Raw genomic sequence first — 21,455 nt, 5'->3', positions numbered from 1 at the left:
GCTGAAGACACTACTTCTGTTTCACCCAAAATAACAGTGCTTTTTCCTTCTGTCCCTCTTATATGGCCATTCTCTCAATAGATGTTAGTGTTGCACGGTCGTCTGGTCTACAGATAATCAGAAACAGAAAATGGTGAAACTTATGTATTCTGAAACATAATGAATCAATTCGACAATAATATAATTAATATAATGATAAATCACCTGGTGTGTGAGGCAATATTCTTGATAAAGCAGCATTTGTGAAAACAGCACAATAACAGAGGATCATATCCTATTACGTACATCCTTTGTATAGGACGGATTTTTTCCACATATTAGAGTACTTCCCCTCAAGATTTGTTAATGTACACCATATGCACCACTTCATGTAAGTGACACAAGAAAACTGTCAATTTTATTATAAACATGCTGAATCAAATTCTGCATAATAAATCATTACTTCATACTGAAAAGCTGTATGTACAGTTTAATTTCAAGCACCTCTATTTATACGTCCAATTCATCTGTTTCACTTCTGTATTTATTTTCTTCCTCAAGTGCATCACTAAAATAAAATTAAGTTCCAAAATTTACAAAATCAAAATGTTCAAAAGAAACTTTTAATAATACTAGTTTTCGTGGATGTGCAAGTTTTTTAGCCAAACCACAATGGCTAAACCAATTTATCAGTAACATTATATAGACCTTTTTTTTTTATTAGTGATATTATTATTCATAATGAATAAACAGGAGCCAAAAATGGAGAATAACAAAAGATAGAGTTCTATAGACACAAAGGTACAGTTTATAAGGTCACAGGAGTTAACTTAGTTTGTTGTTGGTATGCCTTTTTAATCTCTAAACATCAATAACTACTTACAGCTGCAGTCAGAACTTTACATCCATTCATCATGGACAGGAATGTCATGGCAATATTGGTGTGGCAGCGGGGGCGTGGTCAAGCGCCGGTCTGTGACAGGAGGGCAGAGTCAGGGAAGGTAAGTGGCAGAATCACTACACCTGAGAGCAATTAACCTGTGTTTGTGTGTCTTCCCAGTGACCGCGCCCTACTTAAGGAGGGAGAGCGAGAGCAGAGGGGCTCTCCCGAACCAGACAGCTAATGTGTGTGCGTGTCTGAGTGTGTGAGAGTGTTTAAATAAGCTGAAAAGCTGAAAATAAAAAGAGTTTTGTGAACTCAGTTCTGGCCTGCCGTCTTCTGTGCTCCGCCCATACATACAAACTGCCACAGTGGTGCCGAAACCCGGGATCTGGAGCACAGAACGCCGAACCGCCCCATGGAGTCTTCCCCGTTCGCCGACCTGGTCCACGCCCTCGCCACGGCCCAGCGAAGCCAGCACCAGGCACTCGTCACGCTCTGTAAGGAGCAGGAGCAGCGCTTCGAGGCCCTGGTGTTGGCCCAGCAAGAGGACCAACAGGTGTTCCGGCACCTCCTCGCGTCGGCGGGGACAATCGATGCTTCCACCGCGGGCCCGTCCCCCCTCACCCTGACAAAGATGGGCCCGCAGGATGACCCCGAGGCTTTCATCATGCTCTTTGAGCAAGTCGCGGAGACCTCGGGGTGGCCGATGGATCAGCGCGCGGCGCGCCTCTTCCCCCTGCTAACGGGGGAGGCGCAGCTGGCCACGCTACAGCTCCCCGCCGACCGCCGGCTGGCCTACGCGGACCTTCACCGGGCCATCCTCCAGCGTGTGGGGCGCACCGCCGAACAGCAGCGCCAGCGCTTCCATGCTCTGCGCTTGGAGGAAGTCGGCCGCCCGTTCGCGTTTGGCCAGCAACTCTGGGACGCCTGCTGGCGGTGGCTGAGGGCCAACAACCGCGACGCCGAGGAGATCGTCGATCAGGTGGTGCTGGAGCAGTTCATTGCGCGCTTGCCCACAGGAACCTCGGAGTGGGTCCAGTGCCACCGCCCGGCGTAGCTGGATCAGGCTATCGAGCTGGCGGAGGACCATTTGGCGGCTGTTCCGGTGGCAGGACAGCAGACAGTCTCTTCTCTTCTCTCCTCTTCTCTCTCTCTCCCCCTCCTTCTGTGTCCCGTCCTCGCCCCATTCCCCCACCGCGGAGGCGGGGGCTGGCCCCATTCCCCCACCGCGGAGGCGGGGGCCGGCCCCATTCCCCCACCGCGGAGGCCGGCACCACCCCAGCCGGCCTGCCGCACCCGCGGTGCCCTCCCGTTTTGCCCTTCTGTGTCTGTCTCTCCCCCCCCCCCCCCTCAGGTGAGTGAGCCCCAGAACACCAGTGCAGAGAGGAAGCCCGGGCCGGTTTGCTGGCGCTGCGGGGAACCGGGCCACCTCCAACAGCAGTGCACAGTAATGGAGGTGGGCGCAGTGGTTCGGATCTCCGACGCGCCAGAGGCCGCCCTCGATCGGGCTGGAGCATATCGCATACCGGTGAGTATCCAAGGGGATACATATCAGGCATTGGTGGATTCGGGTTGTAATCAGACCTCAATTCACCAAAGCCTGGTGCAACACGAGGCATTGGGGGGTGCACAGGGGGTGAAGGTGTTGTGTGTGCACGGGGACGTTCACAGCTACCCTTTGGTATCAGTCCACATTTTTTTCAGAGGGGAAAAATTTATAGTGAAGGCGGCGGTTAATCCTCGCCTTACCCACTCTTTAATTTTGGGGACTGATTGGCCGGGATTTCGGGGTTTAATGACACGCCTAGTAAAGAGTGGGTCCTGTCATTTAACAGGGGGAGGTCCCGGTGTCGCTTTGGTGGGAGCAGCTATCACAGAGCCGTCTACGTCATCTCCGCGTCAGAGTGAGGAGCCGCCGGCTCCTCCTCTCTCTCTTGGGGAATCCCTCGCAGATTTCCCATTAAAGCAATCGCGAGACGAGACTCTTCAACATGCGTTTGACCAAGTGAGAGTAATCGATGGTCAAACGCTCCAGCCGAACGCCACCCCGCCCTTCCCCTACTTCGCAATTATGAAGGATAGATTATACCGAGTGACACAGGACACTCAAACTAAAGAGCGAGTCACGCAGCTTTTAATTCCAAAGAGCCGCTGGGAATTGGTATTCCAGGCGGCTCATTTAAATCCCATGGCTGGACACCTAGGGCAGGATAAGACACTAGCCCGAATAATGGCCCGATTCTATTGGCCGGGGATTCGCGGTGATGTCCATAGGTGGTGTACGGCGTGCCGCGAATGCCAGTTAGTGAATCCAGCGGCCATTCCAAAAGTGCCTTTGCGCCCTCTTCCATTAATTGAGACCCCGGTTAAAAGAGTTGGGATGGATCTCGTCGGGCCATTAGATCGGTCAGCACGAGGGTACCGCTTTATATTAGTTCTGGTGGACTATGCAACGCGATACCCGGAAGCAGTGCCTCTGCGCAATATCTCAGCACGCAGTATTGCGGAGGCACTTTTCCGCGTTATCTTCCGAGTCGGAATCCCGAAAGAGATTCTGACTGATCAAGGCACTAGGTTTATGTCACGGACACTGCGCAAACTGTATGGGTTATTGGGGATTAAGCCGATCTGCACCAGTGTGTATCACCCACAAACGGACGGTTTAGTGGAACGGTTCAATCGCACCCTCAAGAATATAATTAAAAAATTCGTAAGTGAGGATGCACGTAATTGGGATAAGTGGCTCAAGCCCTTGCTGTTTTCAGTGCGAGAGGTCCCCCAAGCCTCCACGGGGTTCTCCCCGTTCGAATTATTATATGGGCGTAAGCCACGCGGCATTTTAGATGTGCTGCGGGAAAATTGGGAGGAGGGACCTTCATAAAGCAAAAATGAAATTCAATACGTTATGGACCTGTGCGCAAAACTCCACACCCTCACCCACCTAACCCAGGAGAATTTGCGGCAGGCCCAAGAATGGCAAGCCCGCCTGTACAACAAGGGTACGCGCCTTAGGGAGTTCACACCAAGAGATAAGGTACTCGTACTGTTGCCCACGTTGAGCTCCAAATTGATCACCAAGTGGCAAGGACCCTTTGAGGTCACACGGTGAGTCAGGGACGTCGACTATGAGGTGAGGCGAACGGACAGGGGTGGGGCGCTACAGATTTACCACCTCAATCTGCTTAAACTCTGGAATGAGGAGGTCCCCGTGGCGTTGGTGTTGGTGGTTCTGGAGAAGGCGGAGCTGGGGCCGGAGGTTCAAAAAGGGGCATTGGCATCACGTACCTCTCCGGTCCCCTGTGGAGACCACCTCTCCCCGACCCAACTCACGGAGGTCGCCCAGTTGCAGACTGAGTTTTTGGATGTGTTCTCGCCCCTGCCCGGTCGCACTAACCTCATAGAGCACCACATAGAGACGCCCCCATGGGTGGTAGTGCGTAGCCGCCCTTACAGGCTACCCGAACACAAAAAAAAGGTGGTTCGGGAAGAACTTGAGACCATGCTCGAAATGGGCATCATCGAGGAGTCCCACAGTGACTGGAGCAGCCCGGTGGTCTTGGTACCCAAGGCTGACGGGTCGGTCCGGTTCTGTGTGGACTATAGAAAAGTCAACACGGTGTCTAAATTCAACGCGTACCCAATGCCTCGTATTGATGAGTTGCTCGATCGACTCGGCACGGCTCGATTTTATTCGACACTGGATTTGACGAAGGGATATTGGCAGATCCCCTTGACTCCACTATCCCGAGAAAAAACGGCCTTTTCCACACCGTTTGGTTTACACCAATTCGTCACACTTCCGTTTGGGCTGTTTGGGGTGCCCGTTACGTTTCAGCGGCTGATGGACAGGGTCCTCCACCCCCACGCCACTTATGCGGCCGCCTACCTCAATGACATCATCGTATATAGTAATGACTGGCTGAGGCACCTTGAACACCTAAGGGCCGTCCTTAGGTCGCTGAGGCGAGCGGGTCTCACAGCCAACCCGAAGAAGTGTGCGATTGGGCGGGTGGAAGTACGGTATCTGGGCTTCCACTTGGGCAATGGGCAGGTGCGTCCCCAAATTAATAAGACAGCAGTGATTGCGGCCTGCCCGAGGCCCAAGACCAAAAAGGGGGTGAGACAGTTCCTGGGGCTGGCTGGCTACTATCGTAGGTTTATACCTAATTATTCGGACGTCATCAGCCCGCTGACTGACCTCACTAAAAAGGGGGCGCCAGATCCGGTCCAGTGGACGGAGCAGTGTCAGCGGGCTTTCTCTGAGGTAAAGGCTGCACTGTGTGGGGGGCCACTTTTACACTCCCCTGACTTCTCTCTCCCTTTTATGTTACAGATGGATGAGTCAGACAGAGGGCTGGGGGCCGTTTTGTCCCAGCAGGTGGAGGGGGAGGACTGCCCGGTCCTTTACATCAGTCGGAAGCTGTCAGTGCGTGAGGGGCGCTACAGCATGATTGAAAAGGAGTGCCTGGCAATCAAGTGGGCGGTCCTCGCCCTCCGTTACTACCTGCTGGGGCGCCCTTTCACCCTCTGTTTGGACCACGCGCCCCTCCAGTGGCTCCACCGCATGAAGGATGCCAACGTGCGGATCACCCGTTGGTATCTGGCACTCCAACCCTTTAATTTCAAGGTGGTCCACAGGCCGGGGGCGCAGATGGTCGTGGCGGACTTCCTCTCCCGTCAAGGGGGGGGGGGGGAGTCAGCTGCAGGCCAGACAGCCGCCCGGCCTGAGTCGGGCGGTGGGGGTATGTGGCAGCGGGGGCGTGGTCAAGCACCGGTCTGTGACAGGAGGGCAGAGTCAGGGAAGGTAAGTGGCAGAATCACTACACCTGAGAGCAATTAACCTGTGTTTGTGTGTCTTCCCAGTGACCGCGCCCTACTTAAGGAGGGAGAGCGAGAGCAGAGGGGCTCTCCCGAACCAGATGGCTGATGTGTGTGCGTGTGTCTGAGTGTGTGAGAGTGTTTAAATAAGCTGAAAATAAAAAGAGTTTTGTGAACTCAGTTCTGGCCTGCCGTCTTCTGTGCTCCGCCCATACATACAAACTGCCACAATTGGGCTTCCAGTGATTTATGTTGAACTGTTCTTGTTCTGTGGTAGAATGATTCTTCCTCCAATAATTTGGTACAACATGCATCTTTAAATTAAAAAAGAAGAAGTTCAAAAGTTCAAAAAGTACAGAAGTTTAAATTTAATTTTGGGTTTCCTACAATCAACATGGCGGCATAGTGGTTAGCACAGTCACCTCACAGCAAGAAGGTTCTGGGGTCCGAACCTTGCCGTTGATTGGGGCATTTCTGTGTGAAATTTACATGTTCTTCATGGATGGGCGGGTGCAGGGTTTCCGCTATGTACAATTGGCTGCGGCGGGCCGCCGCACCTTGATTTTTGCCGCTGCACCTTCAGGAATTCCGTAGCACCCCTAGGCAGTCCTATTTAAAAAAATAGGCTAAACCAATATTTTTTGACGTTGAGCGGACTCGAGCCTGGCATGAACCGCTCCGACGCGCTATAATGACGCCAATCTATCACCAGCCAATCAGGAGACTTAATCAAACGCATCCCCCGCCCACCAATCTACCACCAGCCAATCAGGAGACTTAATCAAATGCATCCCCCGCCCACCAATCTATCACCAGCCAATCAGGAGACTTGGATCAAACGCATCCCCCGCCCACTTGTGTCCGCATCTGACGTTGAATTTTCACAGAAGGAGGGAAGAAGTTGACTGAGGTAAGACTGTGTGATAAATTAACGAACGAATAAGAGAGGAATTTCAACATATAGGGCTTAAGTTTGTTACCGTTAAGCATTGCTTGTACAGTAATGTTATGTCATTACAACGTTGACCCACTTTTAACGTGCTGAGTACCGACTCGACTGTAGCCGGTAACATGCTAATTAGCTTGCTGTCAAAAGTGAAAAGACCTTAAATTGCTCTGTGTAAATTAGAAAATGGCGCAACTTCCTCTGTAGCCGTCAACTCAACTTGTCTTGAGTTTTGAGCCGATCACAACAGGGCAGCACTGTGGCCTGAGGTAAAACAGGATAGTTTAAGTTTGTTTAAATTACAAAAATGAGTACACCCAATGACTGTCTCATATACTTTTCATATACTCATACTGTTTAAGTAATGCAATAAAACTAATCTTTAAAAGTGGAATTTACTCAAACTGTTTGCATAGAATGAACTTTCGGGTTAACAGTGTAATAGTGTTGCAGTGTTCTGCAAATTTGCAATTTAATATTTCAGATCTTGAGACATGAAAGTGCTATTTTAAAAAATAAAAGGTCAGAAATGTTTTCTTTGTCGTCTATTTAGTTCATTTTATTTCCTCAATAATTTTCCTTGATTGAGAAATCGGTCTGGGCTCTTATGAGTTAATCAGTAGCCTGGATGCTAGTATATGTTCCATTTACAGTCAAACATTTTGATGTACTCCAGGCTCAGTTTTGATTAATCAAAAATCTGCATAGTAATACAGTCTGAAGATTCTCTTGCACATTCGGTGTCAATTGAACAGAAATTATGGGATGATATAGGTTTAATAAGTTTTACAATTTTTGAAGTGAGTGATGGATTGATAAGTTTAGATGTGTTCAATATTTTCTTATCTTCAGACATAATATTGTAGATGTTTCTTTACCTGCTTGATAGTTTTGACCGGGACTCCAATCTTCCTCAGAAGAGTCATTAGTCCTTAAATTAAATTCGTTATAGACATGAACTTAAAATCATTGTTTTATTTTATGGCCTCGGTGCCCTGGCTTTTGGCCTTCATGCCCTCGGCATCAGCAGAGCGTTCGTTTTCCACACTTCGTCGACTGAAATCATACCTCCGATCCACAATGACACAAAAGAGACTGAATGACTTGATGAACTGCCATATTCACCGTGACATTCTGGAACAAACTGACATGACAGCCATCGTAAAGGAGTTCATGCAGGCCAATGACAGACGCAGGCAGGCCTTTGGGAAGTTTTAAGGGTAAGTCATTGGTTACTTCTATTAGCACCGCCGAGTGCACTGCTTCCTCTGTTTTCAATGTTTCTATACTGCATTGGTACTGATACAAGCAAGTTGTTTAAGTTGAGTTAGCCTACTACCGAGGTGCTTTTGTTGTGTACTGTTGGCTGTTTTAGCATTTTATTCTGCGCAGTTATGTGCTGGCATGTTGTGGGCTAAAGTCATGACCGATGGATTAATCAATGTATAGCCTTCTGTGCTGTTGGCTGTTTTTATCCTCATACTGGAGTGGGATGTCTGAGCGCAGGTCTTGCCACTGCACCTTCAAACATTTTCTAGGGGAAACACTGGGGTGGAATCAAAATTATACATTCAGCACACCTAATATCTGGTTAAATGTCCATTGGCAAGTTTCACCTTGATTATATGCTGTTGGCAGCCATCAACAAGCTTGTGGCAGGGTTTTGGTTGGATATTTGAACACACTTCTTGGAAAAAATAGTAGAGTTCATTTAAAATTTGTGGGTTTCCTGGCATGGACCCAACTTTTAAGCACAGTCCACATGTTTTTTGGACTTTGGGAAGGCCATTCCAGGAGCATAAAAGTTAGCCTGCTTTATCTATTCAACAACCAGCTTGGAGTATTTGGGGTCATTGTCCTTTTGGAACACCTAATTGTGTTCAAGTTTCAACCATCCAGCTGATGCTGAAGAATTCTGAGGTAGCCCTCCTTCTTCATTATTCTATCCACTTTGTTCAACCATGCTTAACAGTTGGTACAGTGTTCTTGGGGTTGAAAGCCTCACCTTTACGCCTCTAAACATACTTCTGGCCATTGTGGCTGAACAACTTTAATCTTTGTCTTATCGGACCATAAAACTTTCCTCCAGAAGGTTTTTTCTTTGTCAATGTGGTCAGCTGTAAACTTCAGTTGAGCTTGAAGGTGTCAATTTTGGAACTGGGGCTTCTTTCTTGGACGGTAGCCTCTCAGTCCATAGCAATGTGAAATTTGCTTGACTGTAGGTGGAGACACTGGTGTTCCAGCAGCTTCCAGTTCATGGCAGGCCTGTGCCTTAGTGGTCCCTGATCATCTGATCCAATTTCCTCTCAACTAAGGGTGACAGTTTGGGTCTTCTTCCAGACCTTGGTAAAGTGGCTACACCTTCCAATAACTTGTCCTTGCCAAACCCACCCTTTTTTATTTTGGCACAGAAAGCTGTAGTCAGTCATGACCGCTAACAGGAATTTCAGAGGTCCTGGCAAGTTAAGACATTCTGGCACTTTCAGCACTACTGAATTGATGATCTAAATTGGTGTATGCATATTTGTAACCTCGTGTTGATTTCAGAAAACTGAAAATGAATTAAAATTGGGTCAATTTTTTTTTTAGTTTTTTCCCCCCTATTGAAGATGTATGTTGTACAATAATTTATCCACAGAAAAGGAAGAGTTCAAAGAAAATCAGTGAAAGCTCAATACTGGCATGACATTCATGCCCATAATATGTAAACTTTTGACTGCAACTGTTCTTTAATCTGAGTTACCTGAAGTGTCATCACTCAATATAACAGAACAAAATCTTCGTGACCATGAAGTTGTCACATAATTAGGTAATTTAATTAAAAATAAATAAATAAATAAATAAAAAATAGAATATACTGTGTACCTAATGAAACACTGGGAAATTAAAAAACACTACCGCCATGACATTCGGACATAAGACAGATGGCAAGAAATGCTAAACATTGTGTGATATTTCTAGCTAATCCTGACATGTGAAACAAATGTAAAAACCTTTCAGAATCAAGAACTACTTCATTCTTACACCGTCCAATGTTTGCATTGTGTTAATTTCTCTACATACCTGCTTGACTGATGACTCTGAAATGGGTTGCCAGTCAAGGACTCATACATGGAGTTTACTTCTTGTTGAATTGAGTTCTCAGCAAAGTAGCAGGATTTCTCTCTGGTCTGTCCAATAATGTCAACGCTAGAAATATACAAGGTCATTGTGGCAGCGGGGGCGTGGTCAAGCGCCGGTCTGTGACAGGAGGGCGGAGTCAGGGAAGGTAAGTGGCAGAATCACTACACCTGAGAGCAATTAACCTGTGTTTGTGTGTCTTCCCAGTGACCGCGCCCTATTTAAGGAGGGAGAGTGAGAGCAGAGATGATGATCCCCGAACAAGACGCCTGTCGTGTGTGTCTGTCTGTTTAGGATAAATATTGTTCACTGAAAAGTGTGGCAATAAAAGCCCTATTCCCAAAACCTGATCTCTGTCCTGCCGTCCTCTGTGCTCCACCCACCCATACGAACTGCTACAGTGGTGCCAAAACCCGGGAAAAGTGGAGCACCAGCCGAGCAGCCCCCTGGAGTCCTCCCCATTCGCCGACCTGGTCCACGCCCTCGCCACGGCCCAGCAAAGCCAGCATCAGGCGCTCGTCACCCTCCGGAAGGAGCAAGAGCGACGCTTCGAGGCCCTGGTGCTGGCCCAACAAGAAGATCGAGAGGCGTTCCGGCACCTCCTCGCATCGGCAGGGGCCACCAGCGCTCCACTCGCGGGCCCGTCTCCCCTCACCGTCACCAAGATGGGCCCGCAGGACGACCCCGAGGCGTTCATCACGCTCTTCGAGCAAGTCGCCGAAGCCTCGGGGTGGCCGATGGAGCAGCGCGCGGCGCGCCTCCTCCCCCTGCTAACGGGAGAGGCACAGCTGGCCACGCTACAGCTCCCTGCCGACCGCCGGCTGGCCTACGCGGACCTCCGCCGGGACGTCCTCCAGCGCGTGCGGCGCACCCCAGAGCAGCAGCGCCAGCGCTTCCGCGCGTTGCGCTTGGAGGAAGTCGGCCAGCCGTTCACGTTTGGCCAGCAGCTCCGGGACGCCTGCTGGCGGTGGTTGAAGGCCGACAACCGCGACGCCGAGGGAGTCATCGATCAGGTGGTGCTGGAACAATTCGTCGCTCGCTTACCAGGAGGAACCGCGGAGTGGGTCCAGTGCCACCGCCCGGCGTCGCTGGATCAGGCAGTGGAGCTGGCGGAGAACCATTTGGCGGCTGTCCCGGCGGCAGGACAGCAGATGGCATCTTCTCTTCTCTCTTCTTCTCTCTCTCTCTCTCTCCTCCTGTGTCCTGTCCTCGCCCCATTCCCCCACCGCGGAGGCGGGGGCCGGCACCACCCCAGCCGGCCTGCCGCACCCGCGGTGCCCTCCCATTTCTCCCGTCTGTGTCTGTCTCTCCCCCACCTCAGGTGAGTGAGCCCCAGATCACCGGTGCAGAGGGAAATCCCGGGCTGGTTTGCTGGCGCTGCGGGGAGCTGGGCCACCTTCAACAGCAGTGCACGGCGATGGAAGTGGGCGCAGTGGTTCGGATCCCCGACGCGCCAGAGGCCGCCCTCGATCGGGCCGGAGCGTATCGCATACCGGTGAGTATCCAAGGGGATGCATATCAGGCATTGGTGGATTCTGGTTGTAATCAGACCTCAATTTACCAAAGCCTGGTTCAAAATGAGGTATTGGGAGGAGCACAGGGGGTGAAGGTGTTGTGTGTGCACGGGGATGTTCACAACTACCCTTTGGTGTCGGTCCACATTTTTTTCAGAGGGGAAAAATTTATAGTGAAGGCGGCAGTTAATCCTCGCCTTACCCACTCTTTTTAATTTTGGGGACTGATTGGCCGGGATTTCGGGGTTTAATGACACGCCTAGTAAAGAGTGGGTCCTGCTATTTGACAGGGGGAGGTCCCGGTGTCGCTTTGGCGGGAGCAGCTGGGACAGAGCCGTCTACGTCATCTCCACGTCAGAGTGAGGAGCCGCCGGCTCCTCCTCTCTCTATTGGGGAATCCCTCGTGGATTTCCCATTAGAACGATCGTGAGACGAGACTCTGCGACATGCGTTTGACGAAGTGAGAGTAATCGATGGTCAAACGCTCCAGCCGAACGCCACCCCGTCCTTCCCCTACTTCGCAGTTATGAAGGATAGGTTATACCGAGTGACGCAGGACACTCAAACTAAAGAGCGAGTCACGCAGCTTTTGATTCCGAAGAGCCGCCGGGAATTGGTATTCCAGGCGGCTCACTTTAATCCCATGGCTGGACACTCAGAGCAGGATAAGACACTAGCCCGAATAATGGCCCGATTCTATTGGCCGGGGATTCGCGGCGATGTTCGTAGGTGGTGTACGGCATGCCGCGAATGCCAGTTAGTAAATCCAGCGGCCATTCCAAAAGCGCCTTTGTGCCCTCTTCCATTGATCGAGACCCCGTTTGAGAGAATTGGGATGGATCTCGTCGGGCCATTAGATCGGTCAGCACGGGGGTACCGCTTCATATTAGTTCTGGTGGACTATGCAACACGATACCCGGAAGCAGTGCCTCTGCGCAATATCTCAGCACGCAGTATTATTTCGATTACGTTCATTATGTCTTATATTAAATATAGTTAGTTTTTTTTTTCCTTTTTTATCAGACATCTAGTTTTTGGGTTTGTTTACCTGACATGTTTCGACGTACGACTGTCGTCTTCCTCAGAGTGTCACCGGATGTTATTGGTGACGCATCTTTTATCAGCTGATGTTTCTGAAGGCGTGGCCTTCCTGTCTGGTTTGACAGGTCTGTCACGCCTTCTACTGTCTGTATTGCGGAGGCACTCTTCCGCGTCATCTCCCGAGTCGGAATCCCTAAAGAGATTCTGACTGATCAAGGCACTACGTTTATGTCACGAACACTGCGCGAACTGTATGGGTTATTGGGGATTAAGCCAATCCGCACCAGTGTGTATCACCCACAAATGGACGGTTTAGTAGAACGGTTCAACCGCACCCTCAAAAATATCATTAAAAAAATTCGTAAGTGAGGACACATGTAATTGGGATAAGTGGCTCGAGCCCTTGTTGTTCTCAGTGCGAGAGGTTCCCCAAGCCTCCACGGGGTTCTCCCCATTCGAGTTATTATATGGGCGCAAGCCGCGCGGCATCCTCGACGTGCTGCGGGAAAATTGGGAGGAGGGACCTTCACAAAGCAAGAACGAAATCCAATACGTTATGGAACTGCGCGCAAAACTCCACACGCTCACCCACCTAACCCAGGAGAATTTGCGGCAGGCCCAGGAACGGCAAGCCCGCCTGTACAACAAGGGTACGCGCCTTAGGGAGTTCACACAGGGAGATAAAGTACTCGTACTGTTGCCCACTTCGAGCTCCAAATTGATCGCCAAGTGGCAAGGACCCTTTGAGGTCACACGGCGAGTCGGGGACGTCGACTATGAGGTGAGGCGAACGGACAGGGGTGGGGCGCTACAAATTTACCACCTCAATCTGCTGAAACTCTGGAATGAGGAGGTCCCCGTGGCGTTGGTGGTTCCGGAGAAGGTGGAGCTGGGGCCGGAGGTTCAAAAAGGGGCATTGGCATCCCGTACCTCTCCGGTCCCCTGTGGAGACCACCTCTCCCCGACCCAACTCACGGAAGTCGCCCAGTTGCAGGCCGAGTTTTCGGATGTGTTCTCGCCCCTGCCCGGTCGCACTAACCTCATAGAGCACCACATAGAGACGCCCCCGGGGGTGGTAGTGCGTAGCCGCCCTTACAGGCTGCCCGAACACAAAAAAAAAGGTAGTTCAGGAAGAACTTGAGACCATGCTCGAAATGGGCATAGTCGAGGAGTCCCACAGTGACTGGAGCAGCCCGGTGGTCTTGGTACCCAAGGCCGACGGGTCGGTCCGGTTCTGTGTGGACTATAGAAAAGTCAACGCAGTGTCTAAATTTGACGCGTACCCAATGCCTCGTATTGATGAGTTGCTCGATCGACTCGGCACGGCTCACTTTTATTCGACACTGGATTTGACAAAGGGATATTGGCAGATCCCCTTGACTCCACTATCCCGAGAAAATACGGCCTTTTCCACACCGTTTGGTTTACAACAATTCGTCACACTTCCGTTTGGGCTGTTTGGGGCACCCGCAACGTTTCAGTGGCTGATGGATAGAGTCCTCCGCCCCCACGCCACTTATGCGGCTGCGTATCTAGATGATATAATCATCTATAGTAATGACTGGCCGAGGCACCTTGAACATCTGAGGGCCGTCCTTAGGTCGCTGAGGTGAGCGGGGCTCACAGCCAACCCAAAGAAGTGTGCGATTGGGAGGGTGGAAGTACGGTATCTGGGTTTCCACTTGGGCAACGGGCAGGTGCGTCACCAAATTAATAAGACGGCAGCGATTGCGGCCTGCCCGAGGCCCAAGACCAAAAAGGGGGTGAGACAGTTCCTGGGGCTGGCTGGCTATTACCGTAGGTTTGTACCTAATTATTCGGACGTCACCAGCCCGCTGACTGATCTCACTAAAAAGGGGGGCCCAGATCCGGTCCAGTGGACGGAGCAATGCCAGCAGGCTTTTTCAGAGGTAAAGGCTGCACTGTGTGGGGGGCCACTTTTACACTCCCCTGACATTTCTCTCCCCTTTGTGTTGCAGACCGATGCGTCGGACAGAGGGCTGGGGGCAGTTTTGTCCCAGGAGGTGGAGGGGGAGGACCGCCCCGTCCTCTAAATCAGTAGGAAGCTGTCAGTGCGTGAGGGGCGCTACAGCACCATTGAGAAGGAATGTCTGGCGATCAAGTGGACGGTGCTCGCCCTCCGTTACTACCTGCTGGGGCGCCCCTTCACCCTCTGTTCAGACCATGCGCCCCTCCAGTGGCTCCACCACATGAAAGATGCCAACGCGCGGATCACCCATTGGTATCTGGCACTCCAACCCTTTAATTTCAAGGTGGTCCACAGGCCGGGGGTGCAGATGGTCGTGGCGGACTTCCTCTCCTGTCGGGGGGCTGGGGGGAGTCGGCTGCAGGCCGGACGGCTGCCCGGCCTGAGTAAGGCGGTGGGGGTATGTGGCAGCGGGGGCGTGGTCAAGCGCCGGTCTGTGACAGGAGGGCGGATTCAGGGAAGGTAAGTGGCAGAATCACTACACCTGAGAGCAATTAACCTGTGTTTGTGTGTCTTCCCAGTGACCGCGCCCTATTTAAGGAGGGAGAGTGAGAGCAGAGATGATGATCCCCGAACAAGACGCCTGTCGTGTGTGTCTGTCTGTTTAGGATAAATACTGTTCACTGAAAAGTGTGGCAATAAAAGCCCTATTCCCAAAACCTGATCTCTGTCCTGCCGTCCTCTGTGCTCCACCCACCCATACGAACTGCTACAGTCATTTACTGTAATGCTATTGTAGAACAAGTAGACATAGTAATGTTGTGTAAAATATTGCACTGGCGGTTGCTTTTACATAAAGCTATCTCAAGGTGCACCATCTAGTCACTCATTACAGAAATGCAAAATATGCTTAATAAGCAACATACAGTACATGAACTGTAGGTTTGCTTTCTGTTAAAAGACAAATGATTCCTTTACTCACTCACTATCATCCAGATTTTCTTCAAAAAGAACAGGAGACAAAGGCTTTGTGAATCCTGCAAATTTGTCACGTATGCTTTTAGCCGGTGCCGAGCACAGTTCATGACAGGATTTCGCTTTGTCTTTACGACTCAAAGCTGAAAAATAAAGTGGAATTATTAGAAAAGGAATTTAAAAGCTCCAACAAGACAAAATACTTTACATAGTCAAACTATAATATTACTTATGTTTCTTCTCACCTCTGGGAATACTGTTTCTGTCATTTGTGCCTGGATCCCTAAACTTCGTTGACACGCGGTGCAGCAAAACCTCCGCAAATTCACTATTGGTGATCCCACTGCAACACATCTCGAACTTTTTCTTCATCCACATGTCGTATGTGGATGTTTTGAACACAACGTGCCTCATTTTTTCCTTCCTTCGTGGCCGCCCGCGAGTCGGCCGAGGCCGGTTCAGATCCATAATGGAATAACTGTCCAAAACAGAATGGACTGGTCAAAAGAATTTAAAATATAGATACTTTGACAAAATATTTTCAATTTCATGTTACAATTTATGGTCTAAGACCTAAGATGTTGCTGAACTGTTGGACTGTTTTTCGTAATACTATGGAATATCGATGGCATCAAAAATGGTGACACTTTATTTGGCGCAGAGATTTCTGGGAAGGCTGAGCTGGCCCTTTAAGTAGTGTGTTGTGGTGATCGAGTCCAGGTGTGTGCAATCAGTAACTGAGTGACAGTGAATGTAACAAACATGGCATGTGGATGTTGTCGTCCAAGGTGTCCATAGCTGTGTCCACTTACTTACTCACTATATAGTGTTTGCTACATAGAAGACTCACTAGGGGATAAGGGCAGACAGCTGTTGATAGATTTCAGACACTATATGGATGTTATGCTGCTACATGATTATGTGCCGGATATCTGGAATTATTATCTTTGTCGCATAAACAAACCCCAGAATATCTGCAATGCCATGGACACTAACGTTGCTGTTTTTGGATAAGTACACTGTCTCCTCACAGCAAGAAGGTTCTGGGTTCAAACCACACAGCCAATGAGCCTTTCTGTGTGGAGTTTGCATGTTCTCCCTGTTTCTGCATGGGCTTCCTCCCACAGTTCAAAGATATGCAGATTAGGTAAAATACCCAGCCACTGGGGTTGCACAAGCCAGTGCATACTTGGTGCCAGTCCCAAACCCGGATAGACTGGGTAGGGTTGAGTCAGGAAGGGCATCCGGTGTAAAAACAAAAACCTATACCAAATCAAATATGCAGATCATGATGATTTCCTGTGGCAAACACTAACAGGAGCAGCCAACAGAAGATGACAACACATTGTAATTAACACCTCTTGTAACAATGTAAAAATAAAAATTTGCGGAACATATCCGTGCACACAAAATTTATTTACAACAATCTTTGGCTGTACTGTATCCTCCTGTGCAAGCAGGATGAGGATTGCAGCTGTAAATATAATATATATGAGAGCAGCGGCTACAATTATCGACAGTCCATAATTATCGACACCTTTTCAGATTTAACAATAAAAAACAAATGTTACAAAAGGTGAGTTTCAGTTACGACAGTTATTATTGGTGAATTAATCCACAAAAAGACTTCCCTCGCCCTTTGATTTTGTCGTCTGATGATGCAGCTCGTTACCCGAGATGGAATTTTTTTTTTAGCACGATCAGCAATTTGAGGAAAACCCGGACGTTATCATCGCAGGTAAGCATGGTGGAAAAATCATGGACATGTTTTTACTGATCAAATTCACCGATATTTCATGATCTCCTTGTTGAAACCTACTTTGTTTCTTACGCTTTCATTTGACAGTCGCCATTTTGTATCTAAACGCGCGTTTGAGAGTCACGTGAGGTGTCAATAATAGCGATCACTTTCACCGATGTCCACCATTATCGACACCCTGTGGAATTAAGGGACATTTACAACTGTTATGGATCGATCTTTGTCTTTGTGTAACATTGTTGAAGTAGATGAAGTACTTTAAAAAAATAAAAGTGCTGTGATTTATTATAATAATTTTTTTTTCCTGATTGATGACAGAATGGAATGTTGATAGAGTATTTGGAATCCTATTACAATAAATAGAATTAGACCAGAATTAAATTCCTAGCATATAAAAAAATACATGCTTGAAATATTCAAAGTTTTCTATTCATTCAGAATTTTTTTTTTTTGCAGTTTGTTGTAAATATCGACCACATATTACAATATCAGTAGACATTTTATATTTTGGTTTGTGGAATGACATGCGACCTTTGACCTGGATTTTCATGTGGTTACAATGTCAATTGTCTGACATTTATTGGTAAACTACAAAACTAGAAATTAATACAAACAAAAATGATGAACAAAATGTGATCTATGAAGATACTTAGAAAGTGGAACAAAAAGATTTTCTGACGCAGGTTAAACATAAGTTCATTTGTTTACAAACATTAGAATTACTTCCTCATTTACATAAGCACTGACTGATATATTTATATAAAAGATATTTTGTACTAAATACAAGTCTATGTAAAACAAATTTTAAATAAAAACTATGTTTTGTTAATACCACATACCGATTTATTTTATTTTTTAATAAATAAATCATCTGGATGTCGATAATTGTGGAACAGTGTCATGTGATCTGATACGCTCAGTAATTGGGAATCAACTCAATTCTCCCCCCCAGTGGAAGTTTGAGTAACTATTCATGCACAATTTATGTACTGAAAGTCTTTTCTACTTTTGCATACATCTTTAATAAAAAAAAAAACACTAGAATTTGATGCACAAGTTTTAACTTTTTTTTTTAGGTTTTCTGAACTTAACACAGGGTCAAATATTTACATATGCTCACTTAGATTATTAATTCAGAGGTGCTGAAACTTCCAAAATGTCTCTTATCTTGCCAAGGCCGAGGTCTCTTAACTTCCTGTTAGTGATCATGATTGACTACAGCTGGTAGTTTCTCTGTGGCTTCATAAAAAGGGTTTGTTTCCAGCACTCATTGGATTGACCAACACACAGTAAAATGGGAAAGTCCAAGGAGCTCAGTGCAGATCTGAGAAAGAGGATAGCAGATATACACAACTCCAGAATGTATCTCGGAGCCATTTCTAAACAACTGCAAATTCCAAGATCAGTTCAAACAAGTTCAAACAACTGTATCCAAGTTATTGTGAAGTGTAGTCACTTTGCCAAGCCACTTTGCTTTAAGAAAACCCAAACGGTCACCCTCAGCTGAAAGGAAATTGGTTTGGATGGTCAGGAACAACCTGGGAACCACCATGGCACAGCCCTGCCATGAACTGGAAGCTGATGGATCACTGTCTACAGTTCAGATCACCATGGACTAAGAGGCTGCTACCCAAGAAATAACCCCCTGCTCCAAAATTGACACCTTCAAGCTTAAAGTTTGAAGCTGACCACACGGATAAAGAAAAAAAGCTGTATGGTCAGATGAGACAAAGATTGAGTTGTTTGGCCACAATACCACCATGTACAGAGGGACACTGTACCAGCTAGTGGTAGTGGTGGTAGGATCATCATGCTCTGGGGCTGTTTTGCTGCCAGAATTCTTCAGCATAAACCATCAGAAACTTGAACACGACTTGGGACTTACAACAGGACAATGAACCCAAACACGCATCAGAGCTGGTTGTGGAGGATAAAGCAGGCTAACATTAAGCTTAAAACAAGTCCTGACTTCAACCCTATTGAAAATATATGGCCTGTCGAGTCCTTGTCAAGGAAAAAAACAAAAATTTAATTGAACTCTACCAATTCTACCATGAAGAGTCGTGAAATACCCAGCCAGAATTCTGCCAGATGCTTGTTCATGGTAAACAAAAATGTTTGGTTAAGGTGAATCTTAAGCCAGTATCTCACTGGGCTGCGACAGCCTACAACTAGTTGGAGACACAACAATTGTGATAAAATATGTGAATTCGTGACAATTTTCACTTGGAATCAAACTGAATTGATATTCACATATTTTATCCCAATTGTTGTGTCTCCAACTAGTCGCAGCCCAGTGAGAACTGGCTGAACTCGCACTTCCTGTCTCACAGAAACTGACTTGAGAAGGGTTCGTGACGGCTTTGCGACACCAGCAACACATTTGTGGCTATTTTGAGAGAAATTTTGTTGCACAAATTTTTTGAACATGTTCAAAATTTCAGCGACGAAGGAGCGACACTTTGCAGCTCATGCGAGGAAATTGAGAAGCCCCGCCAATGTTTCAAGACACTTTTGAAACTCTCTCGCAAATGGCGTTCGCAATTTGTCGCAACCCAGTAAGATACTGGCTTTACGAAGAGATATTTTACTCAAATATTAGGTTAACGTGGGGTGGTCTTGGGCTGAAGTGCCCTTGAGCAAGGTACCTAACCCCTGACTGCTCCCCGGGTGCTCTAGTGTGGCTGCCCACTGCTCTGGGTGTGTGTGTGCGCGTGTGTGTTCACTGCGTCAGATGGGTTAAATAAGAAAGAAAGAAAGAAAGAAACCTTTATTTGTCACATGCACACTTCAAGCACAGGGAACACATGCGCGCACACACACACACAGAGCAGTGGGCAGCCACACCAGAGCACCTGGGGAGCAGTCAGGGGTTAGGTACCTTGCTCAAGGGCACCTCAGCCCAAGGCCGCCCCAAGTCAACCTAACTGCATGTAGACACAGGGAGAACACGCAAACTCCACACAGAAAGGCCCTCGCCGGCTGCTGGGTTCAAACCCAGAACCTTCTTGCTGTGAGGTGACCGTGCCACCCACAGAGGATGAATTTCACTGTGCTTGAAGTGTGCATGTGACAAAGGTGTCTTCTCTAAATATTAGGTGTGCCGTACTATGGGCTCAAACCCGGAACCTTCTTGCTGTGAGGCGACCGTGCTAACCACTACACCACCGCGCCGCTCACAGAGGATGAATTTCACTGTGCTTGAAGTGTGCATGTGACAAATAAAGGTTTTTTCTTCTTCTCTAAATATTAGGTGTGCTGTACTATGTATATTTTTGACCCTATCTTGATTTCAGAAAACTAAAAGAAAATTAAAACTTGTGCACCAAATTCTAGTGTTTATTTTAAATTCAAGGTGTATGCTGTACAATCATTCTGCCACAGAAAAAGAACAGTTTAAAGAAATTACTGAAAGCCCAAATATTGCCATGACAATCATATCACTGGATGTAAACTTCTGACCACAACTGTATATACACTGATCTTCAATAATTCTTTATTTGTGAATTAATGTTACCCATGCACAGCAGCCAATAATAATAAAGTTTTAAAGCAGACATTGTTGTTATAGCTCATGTGCAAATACTTCATAAACAACAACATTTTTCCTACAGTTTAGACTCAGCAACTACAAGCTTCTGGTAGGTGCATTAATGTTTATTTTTTAAAGGAGTGCAGTGAGAGAGGAGGACTCGAGGCGGCTGAAGAAGGGTATTTGTTCACCATTCATTCGCAAAGGGTCAAAACAAACCGGCGGCTAACCTGCTCTGTTAACGAGATGACTTCATTCAATCGGTCACGAGACAGGCCGCAGTGCATGATGGTCGAAGTCGACCGTTGTGCCTCACGACGATTTTGTAGAGCACTAAATTTTATAGTGAATAAGATTTACAGTTGAGAGTTCAACAGCACGACAAAATATCCGATTCCGAGCACAGCTCATGTTTCCGGGGCAGAGGTGCATTGTGGGAAGTGGAGTTCAGTTCAGATTCAGGCATGCGCAGCTGGGTGGTTTATTACAGCATACTTGCCAACTTTTCAAAATTCTCATGAGGGAGAAAAGTGCGTGAACGATATTTTCAATTGGACGAGGGTATGATGCGCGGTTGAAACGATAAAAACAGTGGATCCCAATTAATTGCAAACCATTTGAAATTTATTCAATTAAAGAGTTTTTGAATTGTTGATATTGTTCTATCAGTTACTATAGGTTATGGGATTCATGTATCAGGCATGAGAGAGCTCAGAGTGAAAAATCTGAAATAATACCCTTTTCTTGAATTTTAATATAATAACAATGAAAGGGAAGTCTTAAATCAGATTTTGAGCTGAACAATCTCATGCCTGAATATTGTACAGAGACCCACAGAAAATAACACAAGTGATGTTTTAGAAGAATGTTTATAATTTCTTAAAATAGTCACAGTGAATGAAAGTATTATTGGATTGCATCAAATGTGTTTTCCTTCTGTAAGCTCATGTAAAAATACAGA

General features: G+C 47.5%; 1 protein-coding gene across 3 annotated transcripts in view; it reads right to left on the bottom strand.

Annotated features, from left to right (window-relative positions):
• Positions 1 to 20,900, bottom strand: part of LOC132872193 (zinc finger protein 892-like) — a 33,643-nt gene extending 12,743 nt beyond the window's left edge. The window contains exons 1-4 of one of the 3 annotated variants that reach the window (XM_060906867.1): positions 20,725 to 20,900; positions 15,449 to 15,681; positions 15,211 to 15,346; positions 9,690 to 9,866 (exon numbers count right to left, since the gene is read on the bottom strand). In XM_060906867.1, the coding sequence (XP_060762850.1) occupies positions 9,690 to 9,866; positions 15,211 to 15,346; positions 15,449 to 15,671 (536 nt within the window). In that variant the 5' untranslated portion in view covers positions 15,672 to 15,681; positions 20,725 to 20,900. Of the gene's footprint in view, positions 1 to 9,689; positions 9,867 to 15,210; positions 15,347 to 15,448; positions 15,682 to 16,199; positions 16,243 to 20,724 lie in introns of those variants that run through there. The other 2 variants (XM_060906949.1, XM_060907036.1) reach the window with 2 other exon arrangements.
• Between the last annotated feature and the right edge of the window lie 555 nt (positions 20,901 to 21,455).

This window comes from Neoarius graeffei, chromosome 1 (assembly GCF_027579695.1).
Source record: "Neoarius graeffei isolate fNeoGra1 chromosome 1, fNeoGra1.pri, whole genome shotgun sequence".
NCBI lineage: Eukaryota > Metazoa > Chordata > Actinopteri > Siluriformes > Ariidae > Neoarius > Neoarius graeffei.
Note: the sequence above shows the minus strand (reverse complement) of the source record. Positions and strands in the feature narration are given on the sequence as shown.